Below are 18,575 nucleotides of genomic sequence, written 5' to 3'. Positions count from 1 at the left end.
TCCTTGCTAGAGTTTGATAATACTTGTTTTTCTGCCCAGTTGCTTAGGACATAAAGAAAAGTGACTGTGGGCTGACTTTTATCTTCCTGCATCTCTCTTCTCTGCTCTCCTAGGCTTGTAAAATGAAAGTAGTGCCAGAGGAAGCGTTAGACCTTTCATTTCCTGAACTTTGGGCCCCAGGGGAGGTGATCAGATGCAGAAGGAGGCACACAAAGAGGAATTAATTGTACTTTATTTTCATTTTTAACTTGTAAATCCTGCCCTTTTGATTTTATGCTAATACTGCTTTGTTGACACCTGTATTGCCCTGCTTGCTACTAAATTGAAATGCTTTGAAATTGATTTGGTAATAACTATTTAGAGTGTTTCAGATCTGTGTTAATATTCATTTTGTTACACTGCCTGCAATTTAAAAAATCATCCTTAATTATAGAAGCTCTTTAATCTCTTGGGTGAAGGAGGAGAATTTGCCTTTACATATATTATTCAGTAAGGCACTTAATGGGAAAGAAGTCCTTGGTGGTGATGTGAATCAACAAAGCGCCCACTGTACTTGTATTCAGACCATGGTTGGAGTTTCCAGGCTGTTTTGTCTGAAGCATTTATGGGCACCAACTGCATACCAGGAGCACATTTGTTGAGTGCTGGGACGATAGAGATAGGTACAGTATCTGCTTTAAAACTTGTCTCGCTGTGGAAGGAGAGAATGGTCTCCTACCGTTGAGGACTTGGGCAAGTTGTCAACTGCTGGAAAGGGTGTAAGACATGGCAGTGCCCTGCAAGGGAAGGTGTTTCCCGTGGATAATACCAACCACTAATAGTGAGTGCCTTATGCTCTTTCCTGGAAGAGTCTAGAACTCTGTGGAGTCAGTGGACTAAATCAGAAGTCCCGTTGTCTAGGCCTTCGGTGCTGAGGGTCTGTGTAGCTGTACTAGTACACAGTGATGTGTGCTATTGCCGAAAAACTCCATGTTGTTCAAGTCTGCAGGCTTCTTTTTGGAGGCTACTACCCGCCCTTTCAGACAGAGTCTGGAGCCAGTGGGCGAGGCTGAGGCTGGCCGGTGTGGCCTGCCCGCCCTCCCCTGTGCCCTGCCCCAGCTGCCCCTTTAGGTGTCTCTGCCTCAGAGGCCGGCTGAGCACTGCTGGGACCACATGGCTGTGACTCGAGTCACGGCCTAGCCGCCTGGCACAGCAGAGCGCCTTGTGCAACGTGGTGGGCACTGAGCCGGGGATTTGGAGCAGGGACCTGCCTGTCACAGGACCCTTGGCGGTTCCACAGGGCTGTCCAGAGGAGCCTCATGCTGCTGTCCAGGCAGAGTGGCGGGAGGAGAAGCCAGAAAGCCCCGTGGAGCTAAAGGTAACTCAGGGCCCCCTCCCTGCATCCTGCCAGGGGAGCACGCATCAGCCTGAGTGCCTTCACTGGAAGCTGTGCCTGCCAGGCTGTGGGGGTTGAAAATGTCACCCAGGCAGATGAGCCTCAGACTTTGTTCCTGTGGTTTGTTAGTGTGTGGGTGGGGCGGAGGGGGAAGCACTGGCTGGCACTTCTGGGAGGTTTTCCCTGCAGGCTGGGTTCATCCTTGCAGTCTTCCCCGGTGTCTCCTGGGGAGACCCAGTGTGTGGCCTGGCAGCCTGAGCGTGCGAGGTGTGAGTGCACAGCAGAGGAGGGCAAGCTGCTGTTGGGTCCGCAGCACCAGGGAGTGGGCACGTGGCTTCTTGGACCTGTCACCTTGATCTTTCCCTGGTCTTGATCTCAGTTAGACGGTGTTCCTCTCCCAGAGTTGCTAATGATCTTCATCCGGTTGGGTCTAAGAAGGCGGTGTCTGCACTAGTTGGATTTTATTCACTTATTCACTTCTCTGACTTTCATAAGCAACCAATCACTTCCTTTTTTGTTTGATCTTTAATTCACTGGTCCCTTATTTTAACTGTTAAACTCTTCCTCTCAACCATTAAACTGGATATAGAAGTAGAAAGATGTTTGTCTGGGTTTTGTTAGTGGTAATTTATTTTTCTTCAGTTGAATGGGGGAGGACAGCATTCTCATGATATAGGAGGCACCTGACGTATGCCCTTGTATCTGATTTTTCTCCACCACCTACGGAGAGACAAAGGGCTCTCTTCCTAGACTCCTGGCTTTGAAAATGGAGAATGCAGGACAATCTATGAGATGCTTAAACATTTTTTTTTCAATTTGGGGGTGTTTAAAAATCTTTTCAAAATGTAAGGTTTTGTATATGTTTCATATTATAATAAATTAGTATAGTCCATGAACGTAATTTATAAATACGTGTATGTGGGATGTATGCACAAGTTTCTTTAATCCTGTGATTGGAACAGTGCAGAGCATCATTCTGGAGCCCAGCGAGGGTTCAGGTGTTCCAGGGCTTTCTTGCCCATGGGACTGTTAGAAGTACTGAGTGAGATATGACTGAGGTTTAGAATAGGGCCTGTGTACCGTAAGCACTATTATAATATTCACGTTAGCCACTATTGTTGTTCTTATTTCCTAGGGATGTTTATTTATTTATATTCCATTCCTCCCTAGTGGATTTGAAATGCTCACAGGCATTTACTAAATCAAGATTTTTCTTTTTCGAAGAAGGTATGGGTGGAGGAGGGCTTCCCTGGTGACTCAGCAGTAAACAATTATCCTGCCAAGGCAAGAGATGCAGGTTTCAATCCCTGTGTCTGGAAGATCCCTTGGAGGAGGAGGAGATGGCAACCCGCTCCAGTATTCTTGCCTGGAAAATCCCATAGACAGAGGAGCCTGGCGGGCTACAGTCCATGGGGTTCCAAAGAATGGGACACAGTTTAGCGATTAAACAACAACTGCAACATGAGTTGGGGAAAAAGTGAGAGAAAAGATGAGGTCAGGAGTCAGGTTGATAAGATTTTATTAATTTTGCTTTAAAGTGTGCAGAAAGTTTTACTCAGGACTTGCAGCCAGTGTAATGAGAGAAACACAAACATAAAAGATTATGTCTGGAAGGTAAAGACAAAAATGTGCCCATTCCTAGAAGTGGACCCAGAGAGAGCCTCTCGTGGGTCCTTAAAAAGTTGAGAAGCCAGAGTTTGAACCCATGCCCCTTGCATGTTTCACCTCTTGTCTTTTCCAGAGCTCAGAGAGAATTCAACTCTGCCTATATATACGTTTGATACCAGTGGCCCTTAGTTCCTAAACAATTCTGGACTGATGCCATAGTCAGATTATTTCCTGGTGTTCTTTTAAACCTACAACTTGATTTAGATCCCACCAGACTGCTTTTTGGACCCTGAACTTTACTGTTTATTTTTTTAAATTCTATTTTAAGTGAACATTAACATAGAACCTTCAATAGGCAGAGGGGATGAGGGGAAGGTTGGGAAGGAGGAGAGAATTGCTTTATTGCAGTGCCATGTAGAGCACAGTGTTTAATGACTGAGTAGGTCCCCGTCTCTGCTTCCCCCACCTTCCAGGCAGCCTCCCAGCCTCCCTGACTCTCCCTCCTGGCTCCCTCATGACTGGCCTTTTTCCACTAGCCGCTGCCTGGGGGCTATTTTTAACAAGGCAGGTTTCATGAACTGCAAAATACTTTTTAGCCACAAATACTTCTTTTTTAAAATTAATTAATTTATTTTAATTGGAGGCTAATTACTTTACAATATAGCCACTGATAACTTTTACAGAACTCCTTTTACATGATGAGAACTGTGCAAGGCAAAGGGAGTTTTAATACACACAGCATGTGCAGTCAGAAGGTAATGGAAATACCGCTAACTTGTGTATGCGTGAATTTGTGTCCCCAGTGTGTCTCCATATCTGTAAAGTAGTGTTGATGGTTCTCAGCCTTTCCACATCTTCTCACATGTTGTGGTGATCATGTATGTGTCTTAACATGATTTGAAAGTGCTTTGGAGGTGGTACAACCGAGTGCATGAGTGAAAAGTGAAAGTGAAGTCATTCAGTCGTGTCCGACTCTTTGTGACCCCACGGACACAGGAGCCTGCACCAGGAAGATCCCCTGGAGAAGGAAATGGCAGCCCACTCCAGTGTTCTTGCCTGGGAAATCCCATGGACGGAGGAGCCTGCCGACCATGAGGTTGGAAGGAGTTGAACTCAACTGAGTGACTAACACTTCCATTTTCTTGGCATCTGTACTAGTTGAAGGAACAAGATGATAGAATTTTTCAGTTGTTAAGGGGCTTTTCAAGATTATCCAGGCTCTGGAAAAATGTCAAATAGCCCTTATTTTTCAGTCTTTTATGTTAATCATCATATTTAGGGTGGTGCCCTGTGTGGTCAGCTTGAGAGTGACTGTGTTAATTTAATCAGGAGTATATTCCTGTTAGCCTGGAAGAATAGGTATTTTTGAGTAGCAGGTCATTTAAGAACTACTTTCCCTTTCTTGGAGGCTGTGGAGTTGTCCTATTTGTTGTGCTTCTTAGGTTGGGTGGGGAAACTGGGGCCTTTGTCTTCCCGCCCTGGATCTTCTTCATCATATCTGAACCGAGATGAAAGTTCACTGCCTGGGCTTTCAGCTGGCAGCCTGACCTGGGATCCCAGGGAAGGCTGTGAAGTGGGGCAGTCTTAGTGGAGCGTCTTTGCGGGAGGGGCCTGGCTTCAGAGTGTCTCACCTGCCTGCCTTTCACCAGGGGTGAAGATGGATGCTGGAATGCATCTCTTAGGTGAACTTCATAAGGGCGGTGGGAGAGTCTCCTGCTTACAAACATAAAGTTATATAATATTCTCCTTTTGAAATTGCGGCCCCATCTAGGACCTCTCTTCCCAGCTGCTGTTCCTACAGCTGGGAGCCTTCCTCCTCCTCACCCACCGCCTACCCCCCGCCCTTCCCTCCCTCTCCCTGACCTGAATGATGCCACTTGTCAGGGCCTGGGCACTTGTGGCCGAGCTGGCAGGACTTGGTCTTCAGCCTGTCCCTGCATTCCACGAGCCCTGGCCAGACTGTCTCTGCCTGGCTGCCGCTGGGGCCCCTGAAGTCTTGCTTCCACTGCTGTCATTTGTAACGTGAAGTAAGGAGTCCCTGTTCCCACTGCTTAAGGTCTGGGATAGAGGTTTGATTCAGAAGTGCATGGCACTCAGGGAGAGCAAATGAAGAAGAACATCACTTGGACCTTGTTTCTTCATCTTAAGAATATGGTCCCTCAAATAGGACAACCACAACCTCAAAACCAGATCAGTCACCCCTACCCTGGAACTGTAACTTAGATGTTGGGGTTGTCGTGGAACCCAGCTATTACAACGTGCCTGCAGGAAAAGCATTTTGAGTCCTGAGCATTGGACTTCTAAATGAAAGTTTGTAACACAATCATAGCTTATTAAGAGATTATCATTAGTAACTAATGATGATTGAGGCAATAATCTCATTAATAAATTAAGGTAATCTTATGAAACCCTTAGCACAATCCTTGGTATACAGTAAGCTTCAGTAGACACTAGCTACTTTTATTACTAGCACCACCTGCTTTTTTAGGATGGAAAGAGTCACATTTAATAAATGGATGTTCATATGAACGGCCCATTTAAAAAACACGCACAGTGAAGACTGATCGATTCCAAACAGATGGAGAAACTAGTAGTAATCCTGCTAGAATACTTGGAAATGCTAGGAGTCCCCTAAAGGTGTGACGGGCTCATCCCAAATCAGCTTACACTTTGGTTAGAGACTAAATGCCCACAATCCTGAACCAGCAACAGTGAGAGTAAATGTCCTGTCTCTGTAATTTGAGCTCATCCATTGAATAAGCAAACATTTACTGAGCACTGAGTATGTTGGACTGCAAGGAGATCCAACCAGTCCATTCTGAAGGAGATCAGCCCTGGGATTTCTTTGGAAGGAATGATGCTAAAGCTGAAACTCCAGTCCTTTGGCCACCTCATGTGAAGAGTTGACTCATTGGAAAAGACTCTGATGCTGGGAGGGATTGGGGGCAGGAGGAGAAGGGGACGACAGAGGATGAGATGGCTGGATGGCATCACTGATTCGATGGACGTCTGAGTGACCTCCGGGAGTTGGTGATGGACAGGGAGGCCTGGTGTGCTGCGATTCATGGGGTCGCAAAGAGTCGGACACTACTGAGCAACTGAACTGAACTGAGTATGTGCCAGGCCCTGTTCTGTTCAGAAAAGGAAAGGATCAGCTAATGGTGAATCCTCTAAGGAGGCTTCAGCACATAGGAGGGATTTTTAAAGAAGGAGCGAGCAGTGGATGATAAGTCCAGGAGCAAAGGCAGTTTTAAAATTGTGATAGGATACCCTGCAGTCAGATCACAGGAGGAAATTGTTTTGTCTTTACTTCTAAACCATAAAGAGCATTGTAAAAATGAAACTGCTTCAGACCCTTTGATCCCAGATAACAGACTCTGTTGGAGCTAATTCACCAGCCTGCTGATAAAGCTGGTATGTTGATGAAGCAGCTTAATCTAGCCGTCTGGGTCCTGAATACACTGTCACCCAGTGTGCTCCCATTGAAGTCTTGCAGTTAAGGGCCTGGGCCGCTGGGACCCCAGTAGAGATCAGGGGACCTGGCCTGTGTTCTCAAGGACACAAGCCAGTGTTGGACCCGTGGCGGGACCTGTGTTTGCAAGTGGATTGCATATGGTTCAGTATCTTTAAGTCGGAAGTGGCTCTTTGTAGATTCATAGAGTGAACGTTGCCCTGTTTCTCCTTTTTTGCCAAGATGCTTTTCCATCCTGGTTTTCTTGGAAGAGGTTAAATATTAATTCTGCCATCAAGTATCCCTTCCCATGCTTATGTATTCCTGTCCCTGGTTTCCTCAAGGTTTCCATCCTAGGCTGCTAAAGGATTAAAGTCAAGTCAGCCTCTCTGGATGTCTTAAACAGATGTTATAATGTTTTAAGTCTAAGGATTGAATTTCTGTCTGACTTTATCATTGGATTTTGTTTTATAGATTTTCCTCCTACATCTTTCCTGCATTAACCACTGTACTGCCCTGCCCCTTCTCTCTGAGCACAAATGTTATTAATTTGGGAAAAATACTTAAAGGTTCAAAGGAATTTAATGAGATTTGAATTCTTTTGTAAGCAATTCATCTTTGTTAAAAGGCAGGATATATCGTTTCCAAACTACATAGATTTACTGTTAGCTCTCAGATACTTTTAGACAGTTTTTTCATTATCTTCTTATCAGAATTTTCTTTTCCCTCCGCTGTAGAATGATTTAGCAGTTTATTTCCCCTGATAAGCAACATTCTTCTAACTTACCAAAATACACTGTATGAAACATAGTTTGATAACAATCTGCACAGACGAGAAAACCATTGATCATGGGGATGGTGTGTGTGTGTGTCTGTGTGTCTGTGTGAGCTCTCAAGAGCCCCAGCTATTCCTGGCTTCCTTCAAAGTATTTTGGTCTCTCATTTCAGCCACAATTACAAGTTCATCGGAAAATGATGACCGGAGTGGCTCCAGTTTGGAATGGAATAAGGACGGAAGCCTAAGGTTAGGGGTACAGAAGGGAGTGCTCCATGACCGCAGGGCAGATAATTGCTCCCCAGTGGCAGAAGAGGAGCCCCCTGGGCCAGCGGAGAGCGTGCTGCCCAAAGCCGAAGCCTCAGTTGGAGATGGTCCGGTCCCTTATTCTCAGAGCTCCAGCTCGCTAATAATGCCACGGCCCAACTCAGTTGCAGGTAAGGCCACGCCTCTCCCTGGAAGGGTGACCTCGCTGGGTCTGAGGTGCCCACTGCTCACTTTCTTCACGTGGGAATCTAATCCAGACACAAGCCACCCTTGTGATAATGGGTCAGGCACTTAACTTTTGCAGGCCTTACTGTACCCATCTGTAAGCATGAGGGTAAACCCATATGTAAACATAAAGCTGTGTTTAGTGGTCATTAAGTGACGTTTCCCCTCTAGAATTCTTTAAATCTAATACTTAGACTATATGGCTCTTTGTATATGAGGGAAGAAAGGACCAAAAATTCTGTCCTTGTTTTTTTTTTTTAATTGAAGGATAATGCTTTACATAATTTTGTTATTTTCTGTCAGATTATTTTAAGCCTGAGTTAATGCAGGATTTACAGCTTAATCAAGGGAAATCATTGTTTAGAATGAGTTTGTTAATATCAGCTCAAAGAATTTCTTTTTTTGTGCCATTCCCCTGAATTTTCATTACAATTTACTTTTAATTTTTAATTGGAGGATAATTGCTTTGCAATGTTATGTTGGTTTCTGCCGTACAATGTGAATCAGCCAAATGTACGTGTATATCCCCTCCCTCTTGAACCTCCCTTCCACCCACCCCTCAAAAGAGTTTCTAATCCAGCTTTCAAACTAATTTTCTATAGTTGAGGCTCATCATATAGATGGGAGATCCAGTTTTGTATAAATTCAGTTATAAGGGAGCTCACGGTTTAAAACATGAGCAGCAGAAAAGCAAGTTCTCTCTCAAGGAAATGGAAACAGGCCAGACAGTCAGGTCTCAGCAAGATGGGGCAGCTGGAGCTGAGAGGAAAATGTGAGAGGGGTGACTGGTGCTGGCTGACTGGTCAGTGGGTGCTAGTTCACAGTGGGCGGGGAGGGGAACCCTACATCTGAGCCGCTGTGCCTGCTTCAAGGTCCCAAATTCTTAGACTCGGTGCTCTTCTGTTGAATTTAGAAGAGGAACTTGTTTTGATCATTGTTTGTTACCGATGAGATGCTTACGATCTCTCCTCTGCCAAGGCCTGGACCCAGGACCTCTCTTCCCACGTCGAGGGTTTCTCTGTGGCTCTGTACTGCTCCTTTGGGCTGGGCCAGGCTGCTCTGGTTGTCGTTGGGTGTGTTTCACAGTGGAACTCTCAAGCGGCTGATAAATCTACGGTCCTAATGGAAGAATTCTGAGACACAACTCTTAATTCACTTTCAAAGCAAGTAAAATGGCCTTATTCCAGAAGAGGGATTTGGTGTGCCTGCCAGAAGGAAGTACTGAGAGCTTTATGTGTATTGAATGTATTGAACGATGGTTCTTCCAGAAGGCAGTGTGTCCTCTCACCACTGTTTCACCATCTACGGCATAATATGTTGCACCCACGGCATTTTAGACCCTTTTAACCTGGATATGATGAAAGGTTCATTTGTGTTATCCCAGGACTTCATAGCTATATTGACTTCAACAAAATGGCAGACTTGTATTCAGTTTAATGCAGCTATTTTAAAATTAGGAAACACATTAATAAATTAATCTAACAGTGTTAAAAGGACCCCTTTCGGGTTATGTTTTCTGCTTGATGTTCTTTTATGTGGTTTCCTGCCACGTGAAGTGACAGTGGGTGTGAGCTGAGCATTTCCAGGAGACTGCAGTGATTATAGAACAGGGCTTTCTGATTTCTGCTGTGCTCATTCATTAGCTTCTGTGGATGCACTTGAGCTGGACCTCCTGTGGAATTGGGAGGGTTTTACCTCTGGGCTTGAGCAGTGACTGCTTAGCCTAATGGGTTTGCTCATTTCTCCCATGTTGCATATTTTATAAACTAAAAGCATGTTTTGGAAGGAGATAGGAAAGTGCCTTACATTATAGTATCTGCTAACAAGCTAGGAGTCTGGTAGATTCTTCTTTGCCTACCCTTTTACCCCGAAAGCTGAACTTCAGTTAGGTGGGGATGGTGGACTTCCCCTGGTGGTCTAGTGGCTAAGACTCTTCACTTCCAGTGCAGAGGGACTGGGTTCCATTCCTGGTCAGGAAACTAGATCTCTCAAACTACAACGAAGAGTTCTCATGCCAAAAAGATCCCTCATGCTGCAACTTAAGATTTGGTGCAGCCAAATAAGTAAATCTTTTTTAAAGAGGGAATGGCAAGATTTTTCGAGTATCATTGAAAAGAATAAAAGACTCACGTTATAGACTATGCGCAGTGCTGTTTAGGGATTAGAAGGCAGGTTGCTACAAACAGGCTGTAGGCAACACTCGGTGGTGGACTGAAGTAAGGTGGGAAGGACCGTAGACTGAAATCTCCTGAAAGTGTTTGCATGTCAAGATCCATGTAAACACAGAGAAACTGCCGTTTGATAGGAAAGGTGTTTTGGTATGTGAAACAGAATAAGGACTAAGCAAGGGAAAGAAAGGTGATGCCAGCTTCCCCAAGGGACATAGTTTCCCTAGGGAGTGAGGATATGGAAACAAGTTCCAAAGGCTGCCTGCCTTTACTGTCACTAAGCCTGTTACAGAGAACTGGAGCTGGTTCTTCATTCTTAACTGTCTCATACAGTGGAATTTTTTGGTCAAAGGTTATAAAAGTAAGTTGGCTAGGTTTGGTGATTGTTTTGCTATACAGAGATTTTCTTTGGCAAAGCATTTGTTGAAGTGGATTGATTTAGAAAGCTGCAGTCTGGTTGTTATTGTATATGCCACATCAAAATACAGAACACAGACAGTTTATTCCTTCATTAAAAAGCAGAATGAGAAGCCTTTAAAATGGTATCTTGGATAATCCGGAAGTTGGATAATTGAGCTCTACCTTTTTGGACTACTGTTCTTTTTTTTTTTTTCCTTTTGTCTTTTGAAATACTTTCTAAGTGAATCACAGAACACTGTTTAGTTTAGGAAACCAGCAAGCAGAATTACCAGCCACTTTTCTTGAGTCTCTAACTGGTAATTGCCTTGGACTTAACGGCACTTACCTTTGATAGGTTGATCTATGGTGTTTTTTTTTTTTTTCGTGGTGTTTTAATAGATGCTCCCTTTGCTCAGCTTAGACAAGTCTCCCTCTGCTTCTCCATCTACCCATTCCGCTCCCACCTCCTTTCCCCACCGCAGAGCCCTCTTTACTGCAGCATCTTAAAATGTACTTCTCACCCAGATGTTAGACACAATGTATGTATGCCATGAGTATATAATTAATTTAATTGTAGAGGTATTAGCAGTAGATTTATTGCAGCATGAAATTATTGCTTTCCCTCTGATTTTTCTGGGCCCTGAATAGTTCAGGCTTTTGAAAGCATTCATTATTTAAATACCAGAAGTGAGCTAATTTTTGTAGCATCTGAGAATTCCTAGGAGTGTGTGAAAGGACAGTGTGCTGTCGTCCTAGGGTGTCGCCTGGGCGTGTGTGTGAACACCTGCAGCGGCACGGCTGCTCCTCTCCCGTCACTCTCAGTGGCTGTGATGACACTTTATAAAGTGGAGGGAGCCAGCAGCTGGTGGCTTGCAGCCCTGATGAGCAGTGTGATTTCGAAGCAATGTGTTCATGTTCAGCATAGACCTCTGGAGTTGCTGGGCTGCTCTGTTCCCTACTTTGGAACTGAAACTGTAGTCACTGAAAATCTGCAAAGAGGTATTTGAAACCTCTTATCTCCTGCCTGTGTGTAAGACTTGGGCTTTTTTGCAATCCTTTTGTTGAAGCGCTCTTTATAGTCTCTTCTTAAACCTTCAGTTGTCAAAAAGTTCTGAACTGAATGTCATGTTTTAAGGGGTCGGGATAAGAAGGTAAGCGGGAAGCCGTTGGAGGTTATAGGCATCTCTGTGCCCTCTTGGGTTGAGGCAGCAGGTCAGACAGTCTGGGCTCTCCCAGCTCTGAACCGAACCAGCTTGTGGCCAGAATGTAGCTGGGATTCCTTGTTCTGTCTCAGCCTTCGACATGTAGGTGTGTTCACAAGGAGGTGTGCCGAAGAGTGGTCATTTGCAGAGCCCCGAGTCAGTCCCAGGTCCCAGGTGGGAGCCTGGAAGTGCGTTCTAAGCAGTGTGACTGTAGGGAGTCAGGGCGATGGGTGTGGTCCTGCTAGCCATCTGGGGAGTTTCCTGTGCCCTGGTTGTGAAGGATCTGGAGAGAAGCTGGATGTTGCCTTGGAGTCCCAAACCTTAGGCTCACTTGGAAGTCCTGCATCGGGAATTAGCTGTATCCTTCTAAGAGGCAAGATTTGTGTGGAGTATTGACGTACTGTGTGCAGCACGTGTGAACAGGCTGTGGATATGCACTGAAGAAGCGTCAGTGGGTGCTGCCCTAGAGTCGAGCTGTCTGAGGTTTCTCCATGGCCTGGGACATGGAGCAGGGCGCGTGGTCAGCTGGCCTCTGGAGGCTGCAGCAGAGTGGATGCACTGTCGCAGAGCCAGGCCATGAGCCGCCCACGTGCCTGCTGAATGGAGGAGTGAGAGGAGCTAGTGCCAAAAGTGTGGAAGGAAAGGACCGAGGCTTTAGGAGGGGCAGTAGGAAGGGCCCAGATCAGGCAGGTGCTGCTGGCCAGTGGTCGGCTGCTACATCCGAGCCCGTGGGGTGGCCAGAGGGTCTTCAGCAACTAGATGTCCCAGCTTGACTTCTGTCCTTCGAAATTCTGTCACACTGACGATCTCACCACTCTTAGAAGCTTTAGCCCTGGAAATAGGAACTCCCTCTCCCTCATCCTGGAGAAGGAAATGGCAACCCACTCCAGTACTCTTGCCTGGAAAATTCCATGGATGGAGGAGCCTGGTAGGCTTCAGTCCATGGGGTTGCAAAGAGTCAGACACGACTGAGCGACTTTACTTTTCTTACTTTCTCTCCCTCATCGTTCCCCCTCAAGTGATGTCTGTATCTTTGTAAGGTAATCATATGTATAGGATCGTCATTATTTTTATAATGGACTCCTTAACCCCCCCCAAAACCAGATTGGGTTTGATTTTATGTAGGTTTTTCTCATTGTGACCTAGAAAGGACCTGGAGAGAAGCTGGATGTTGCCTTGGAGTCCCAAACCTTAGGCTCGCTTGGAAGTCCTGCATAGGGAATTAGCTGTATCCTTCTAATGCGCTGGCATATAAATAAATAAATAAATAAATAAATAAATAAATAAGAGAAGGTTCCTTTTTTAAGATGGAAACATGAACTGTGTATTTGCTTTAAAAATTTGCTAAGACGTAACTATTTTGTACCGATTATTTTTTACAATTCACCTTCTGTGTGCCTGATAGATCCGTAAAACTTTTTAACAGGTAACTGTGTGCCATGACTCTTATTTGATCAGAGGAAAATGTGATTACTTATGTTTAGAATTGAAAAATTACATAAATATAATATAGTATAGTATATAATCTGTAATGGATACATAAAAATTTGAAGCTTTCCGATAAAGTCCACTTGGTTCCTTTTACTGCCAAGGGCTGACTTTTAGGGTTCTGAGCCCTGAGGAATTGTCCGTGCAGAATGTGCTCGCCTAGTTAGCAAGGCTGGAATTCTAGTGCCAGTGGAAGACTCTGGAGCTGCAGAGATGAAGAGTCACTGTGCTGTGTGTTTGCAGTCAGTACTGAAGCTTTACTGAGTCTCACTTGACTCAGGTTTCTTCGTAAACATTTGTGGTGAGGTCTGTCTCTTTCCTGGAGTAACGGACATTCTGGCAACCGTATCACCATGACTTTGGCTCAAGAATGAGGAGCTCTGGGTTTTGTCCACTTCTCAATTAGCGACACTGACAGGAAAATTAATGGGGGCAGGCAAACAAAACCAGAGTCAGTCTGAAGTAAATTTTGTTGAAAGCCTGAAATGAATGGATTTGTAATTTATAATTTTTCGTAGTTTGGGTATGATGTTAAACTCAACTTTGAAGAGACTAAACTTCGGTTTAATATTACAGCAACGAGCTCAACCAAATTGGAAGACCTGAGTTATTTGGACGGACAGAGAAATGCTCCCCTCCGGACATCCATTAGGTTACCGTGGCACAGTACGGCTGGAGGTAGGGTGCAGGAAGGTAAAGGCATTTATTTATCTTTGCATCTGCTGGGATTATGGCTGTGATGAGCTCATTCGCTAAACATGGAAAGTCTGTGGTAACCAGCCTTCCAGCCAGCTGTTTTTAAAACATGATACGAAGTGTATGTGTGCAAGAAGTTTATATCTCTGAGGTGTGCTAGGAAACCATCCCTAGGAGTTTTGGAGCCTCTTCCTTACGTTATGTAATTAACTTGCTTCTGGAGTTGAAAAATTATTCTGTAATATGTTATTTTGACGCAAAGGGTCATTTAACACTCAGGGATTATTTAACACTCACTGGAGTTTTTGGTCACCAACAAAGAATCAGCTTTGTTATAGTTTCTTAGGCTCTGGGGGCCACCTCCTGCTTTGGGCTGCAGTGCACAGTTGAGTGGCCAAAAATCTCACAATAAGGGTCAAAGTACCACCACACCGTGATAAGAGCTGGGACACTGTCTTCAAGGGAAATGCATTTCTGTTTTTTCCTACAGAAGTGGAAGAAACAGGTCTTAAGGACTATTTCAGATAAACTGATGAGACATCATCTGGCCCCTTCATCACTTTCTCTAATCCTCTGTGTATCTATCTCGAGTCATGTGAATAACTTAGAAGTGTGAAAGGGCTAGAGTCATTTTAATAGGACCCTTTGTAAGACCAATAAGATATGATAAATGAGGTATTAGGAAGTATTATCAGAGGAGGCGATGGCACCCCACTCCAGTATTCTTGCCTGGAAAATCCCATGGAGGGAGGGGCCTGGTAGGCTGCAGTCCATGGGGTCGTGAAGAGTCGGACACGACTGAGCAACTTCACTTTCACTTTTCACTTTCATGTATTGGAGAAGCAGATGACAACCCACTCCAGTGTTCTTGCCTGGAGAATCCCAGGGACGGGGGAGCCTGGTGGGCTGCTGTCTATGGGCTTGCACAGAGTCGGACACAACTGAAGTGACTTAGCAGCAGCAGCAGCAGCAGCAGCAGCAGCAGCAGCAGGAAGTATTATAAGAACCATGCTGGAAATACTTGCAGATAGATCCCCTGTATTGTAAAACCATACAAGCAACGATAAACTGAGTTTTTAGTGCATAAAATTATGACATTCTTCTAAAATAATGATCTTTCTTTTTTTTTCCAAAGCACGATTTGCTCCCTACAAGCCACAAGACATTTTGTTGAAACCATTGTTGTTTGAAGTACCAAGCATAACCACAGACTCTGTGTTTGTGGGAAGGGATTGGCTCTTTCACCAGATAGAAGAAAACCTGAGGAACACAGAACTGACAGAAAACAGAGGCGCGGTGGTTGTTGGAAACGTGGGCTTTGGGAAGACGGCTATCATTTCTAAGTTGGTGGCGCTGAGCTGCCACGGAAGCCGCATGAGGCAGATCGCTTCCAACAGCCCCAGCTCATCAACGAAAAGTATGTCCGTGTTTAACTGCTGGTCCAGTTTATTGCATGAATGTAAGAAAGGTGGAGGGAATTGCTGTCTGGACAGACGTAAATTCCCCGTTTTCCTCGTGTTCCAGCTGCTGTGTCAGGTTTGTGACCACGTGCTGGAGAATTCTCTGTCTTTCACAGTCTTCTGTAGGTGTGACCTGGGGTGAGGCCAGCCCTCCCTCGCGTTCTCCCAGCTGTCAGGCCCGTCACCCTCCTGATGTGGGCAGTGAGGCCTGATCAGGTGCTCTGAGGAATTCAGGGTCCTAAAGTTCGGGATTAGTCTTCTGGCAGAAGAAGCCAGAAGGAGTCTGTGCAGAATTCTTTTGGATCCTGTTTTTCACAGCCTTTGTCTTCTATGTTGGACTTACCAAAATTATAAAAACTAATTTCAGCTGGGAAGGAGTGGCAAATTTGACAACCCACAGCTTATTTTACGTGTAATAAAACAAAGTGTTTCTAACAGGGTGAACAGGAAGAGGGAGCCAGGAAAGATTTTTTTTTAACCAAAAATAATAAAGGAAGCCAGGAACAGCGGTTCTCCTGGGAGGGCACTGGGTAGTGAGAGACAGGGCTGAGAGGGACCCTGAATTCCTGTTTGGGCCTTTGCATTTGGTACCATGTTCACTCACTAGCTGTTAAAATACTCTCTGGGTCCAACCAAGAAGTGTGTTCAGCATCCCACACTGTCCTTGTAAATCATGAAACCGGTCTCTTCACTGCAGCTTCAGATTCCTCCCAGGATGTTCCTTTCACTCCATTGCTTTCACCAAGTTCTACAAGTGGTCCTGGTGCGGCCAAATCCCCCCCAGTGTCTGGGTCTGATGCTTCTGAGAACCGGAGACCACGAGAGGATGCAGTGAAATACCTGGCTTCTAAGGTAACCTGCTTCTGCTCTATGGGAGCCTCCCAGAGAGAGAGATTTGCTACTGTGGCTTTTGAGAAATGAATTTAAAAAGGGATCTTAACATGAAGAGAAGAGTTGCTTAATTCAAAAACATAACTTTTGATAAAATTGTGATAGAGTACTTCAAATAAAAGGTACTCATGAAAATTAATATCTTAGGACATTGGCAGTGGACTTTTATTCATCTTAAATGATGAATTGAAAGAGTTCCTCAAAGCCATCATAAATATCATTGCACTCACCACAAATCCACCCTTGTAAACACATGCCCTCCTTCATTTTTCATTTGGTATAAAAGCAGGAGATTGGGAGCCTTTACCATGCCCCAGGCCTCCTTCTCCCCCACCTGCACTCTGTTGCTAGGGCCCTTGGTTACAAGTGTCTTTCTGTCAGAGGTTTCTTGTGATGTTGTAAAGAGACGTGGCTGACTTTCCCTTCCTAGGACCTGATCATCAAGGTCCTTCTGAAATTTTCAATCTGCTCAACAGCCAGCACAGGTTCATAAGCTGCCATCCTGCATGGCAGCAGTTACCACTCCCATTCCATGTGAGCCACTTGGGTCCCCCAGGGCAGAAGGGGCATGAGCTGGTGATGCTGGAGAACCACCACAAGTGGACAGTGGTGAGAAGCATCTGTGAGGGGCCCCCTCGGGTGAGGTTGGTGCAGAGGAACTGAAACGAATGTGCCCCAGCTCCCTGCTCCTTGCTTCTGCTTTCCCAATGAAGGCTATTCTTCACCCAGCCTGGACAGTCCCAACGCCCTCACCACTGATTTGGGGCAGTCCTCTGGCCATGAACGGGTGATCTGAGATGAGGGATATGGTGCAGACTTCACAGCCACCCTGTGACAGTGGTTAGGGACCCACAATAAGAAATACATGTGATACTAAATACCCGGTGTTCACACACATCATCACACACACAACTGAAGCAAAAACATTATATACTTATTCTTACGTCTATAAAGTTCACTGCATTCAATTAAAAAAAAAAAAGGCTTTATGGCTCCAAATTGATTTCATGCCCCACTCTTGGATTGCCAGACTTCCTATTATCAAGCACCATGCTAGGTGGACTGTGGTGCTGGCTCGCTGGTAGTTTGCACAAGCTCACAGGTCACCTTGCGTTGCTACTAAGCTCTGTCCAGTTGAGAAGGGAAGAGCAGGTCTGTTCCCTCTGAGTGTCCATGATGCATGTTCAGTTGCTTCAGTCGTGTCCGACTCTGCGACCCCATGGACTGTAGCCCGCCAGGCTCCTCTGGATTCTCTGAGCGAGAATACTAGAGTAGGTTGCCGTTTCCTTCTCCAGTGTCCATGATAGATGTAACCAAACCAGAAGTCACGTGGGTTCTGAATTGGCCACTCCTGCCTTGCCACCTGCTTTGGAGAGTCTGTAGACCTGGAATTGGACCCCAGGTCTTCCACTGACTGACTGTCCCCCTGGCAGGGCATTAGCCTGTGTCTGCTGCCCTTGGCTCCGGTCCGTAGCCAGTGCTTCTTGTCCTGCCTCTGCAGGGCCTGTAGGGCTGAGTGGGACAGCAGTGACACAGACCCCTCTGAAAAACATAAAGCACTTTACATGAGAGTGTTTTGACCTTTTTCACCTTCCTTACCTTGCACTTAGGGCTTCCCTGGTGGTTCAGTGGTAAGAACCCTCCTGCCAATGCAGGAGACACAGGTTCGATTCCTGGGTCAGAAACATCCCCTGGAGAGAGGAAATGGCAACCCACTTCAGTATTCTTGCTTGGGAAGTCTCATGGACAGAGGAGCCTGGTGGGCTACCATCCATGGAGTCGCAAGAGAGTCAGACATGACTTAGCAACTAAACCACCACCACCACCACCAGCTTGTGCTTACGCTCCTCCATTCATCCTCACTGAGAAAGCTGCATATTTTTCATTTGTCTGCAGTATGCCCCCCCCCCCCGCCCCCACTCTCAAGACAGAGCCACATCTGGCACTTTCCTTGGCGGTCTCTTCAAATCCATCCCAACAAAAAGGATCCTCTCAGCACTTGGGCAGGAGTCTCCCTTCTCCTATGTGTCCCTTCACACGATAGGCAGGATTTTGGTAGTGTCTGCTGTTGATCCTTCAAATAGTGCTGCTGTTGAACTTCTCCATGGTGTTGCTGGAAGTGTGGGGAGGAGGCTGAGGGCCTGAGCCGGGCTGCCTTGCGCTCTTGCCCGCAAGAGGAAGCAGCAGTGACTTGAGAGCCTGGCTTTCATTGCCACCAATTTTACCTGCTTTTTGGATGCTGGAAATGAGTTTCCCAAGGAGATGCTGCTCTTTTTGAAAACAGACATATAGTGACTATGGTACTAGTGGATATCAAGACTATCCAGATGGCTCAAAATTGTCTTAAGCTAGGGTAGACTTTACATTTCCTGGATAACTTTTATTCATTTATATTCAACACAGAGGGAGTAACTTGTGGCGATCTTAGGGGCAGTCACGACAGATTTGTGGCTACGACTTAAAGTCTGCCTAGAACTCAGCAAACTTTAGCATTCCTTCCAAAGTGGAGGAATGACTGAATCCATTAAGCTAAATGTTGACTTAGTCCTGGGGAATAGAAGGAACGTGTC

The 18,575-nt window shown here is 45.6% G+C and overlaps 1 protein-coding gene across 7 annotated transcripts in view; it reads left to right on the top strand.

The window, feature by feature from the left end:
- The window catches only part of TANC1 (tetratricopeptide repeat, ankyrin repeat and coiled-coil containing 1), a 244,374-nt gene that overhangs the window by 176,045 nt on the left and 49,754 nt on the right, over positions 1–18,575 (top strand). For 2 of the 7 annotated variants that reach the window (XM_069577399.1, XM_069577398.1), the window contains exons 8-11: positions 7,383–7,646; positions 13,535–13,636; positions 14,790–15,071; positions 15,812–15,966. In XM_069577399.1, the coding sequence (XP_069433500.1) occupies positions 7,383–7,646; positions 13,535–13,636; positions 14,790–15,071; positions 15,812–15,966 (803 nt within the window). Of the gene's footprint in view, positions 1–7,382; positions 7,647–13,534; positions 13,652–14,789; positions 15,072–15,811; positions 15,967–18,575 lie in introns of all 7 variants that reach the window. The other 5 variants (XM_069577397.1, XM_069577396.1, XM_069577403.1 and 2 more) reach the window with 3 other exon arrangements.

Source organism: Ovis canadensis, chromosome 2, assembly GCF_042477335.2.
Source record: "Ovis canadensis isolate MfBH-ARS-UI-01 breed Bighorn chromosome 2, ARS-UI_OviCan_v2, whole genome shotgun sequence".
Taxonomy (NCBI): Eukaryota; Metazoa; Chordata; class Mammalia; order Artiodactyla; family Bovidae; genus Ovis; species Ovis canadensis.
The sequence above is the reverse complement of the archived record's forward strand: the minus strand, read 5'-3'. Positions and strand labels throughout refer to the sequence as shown.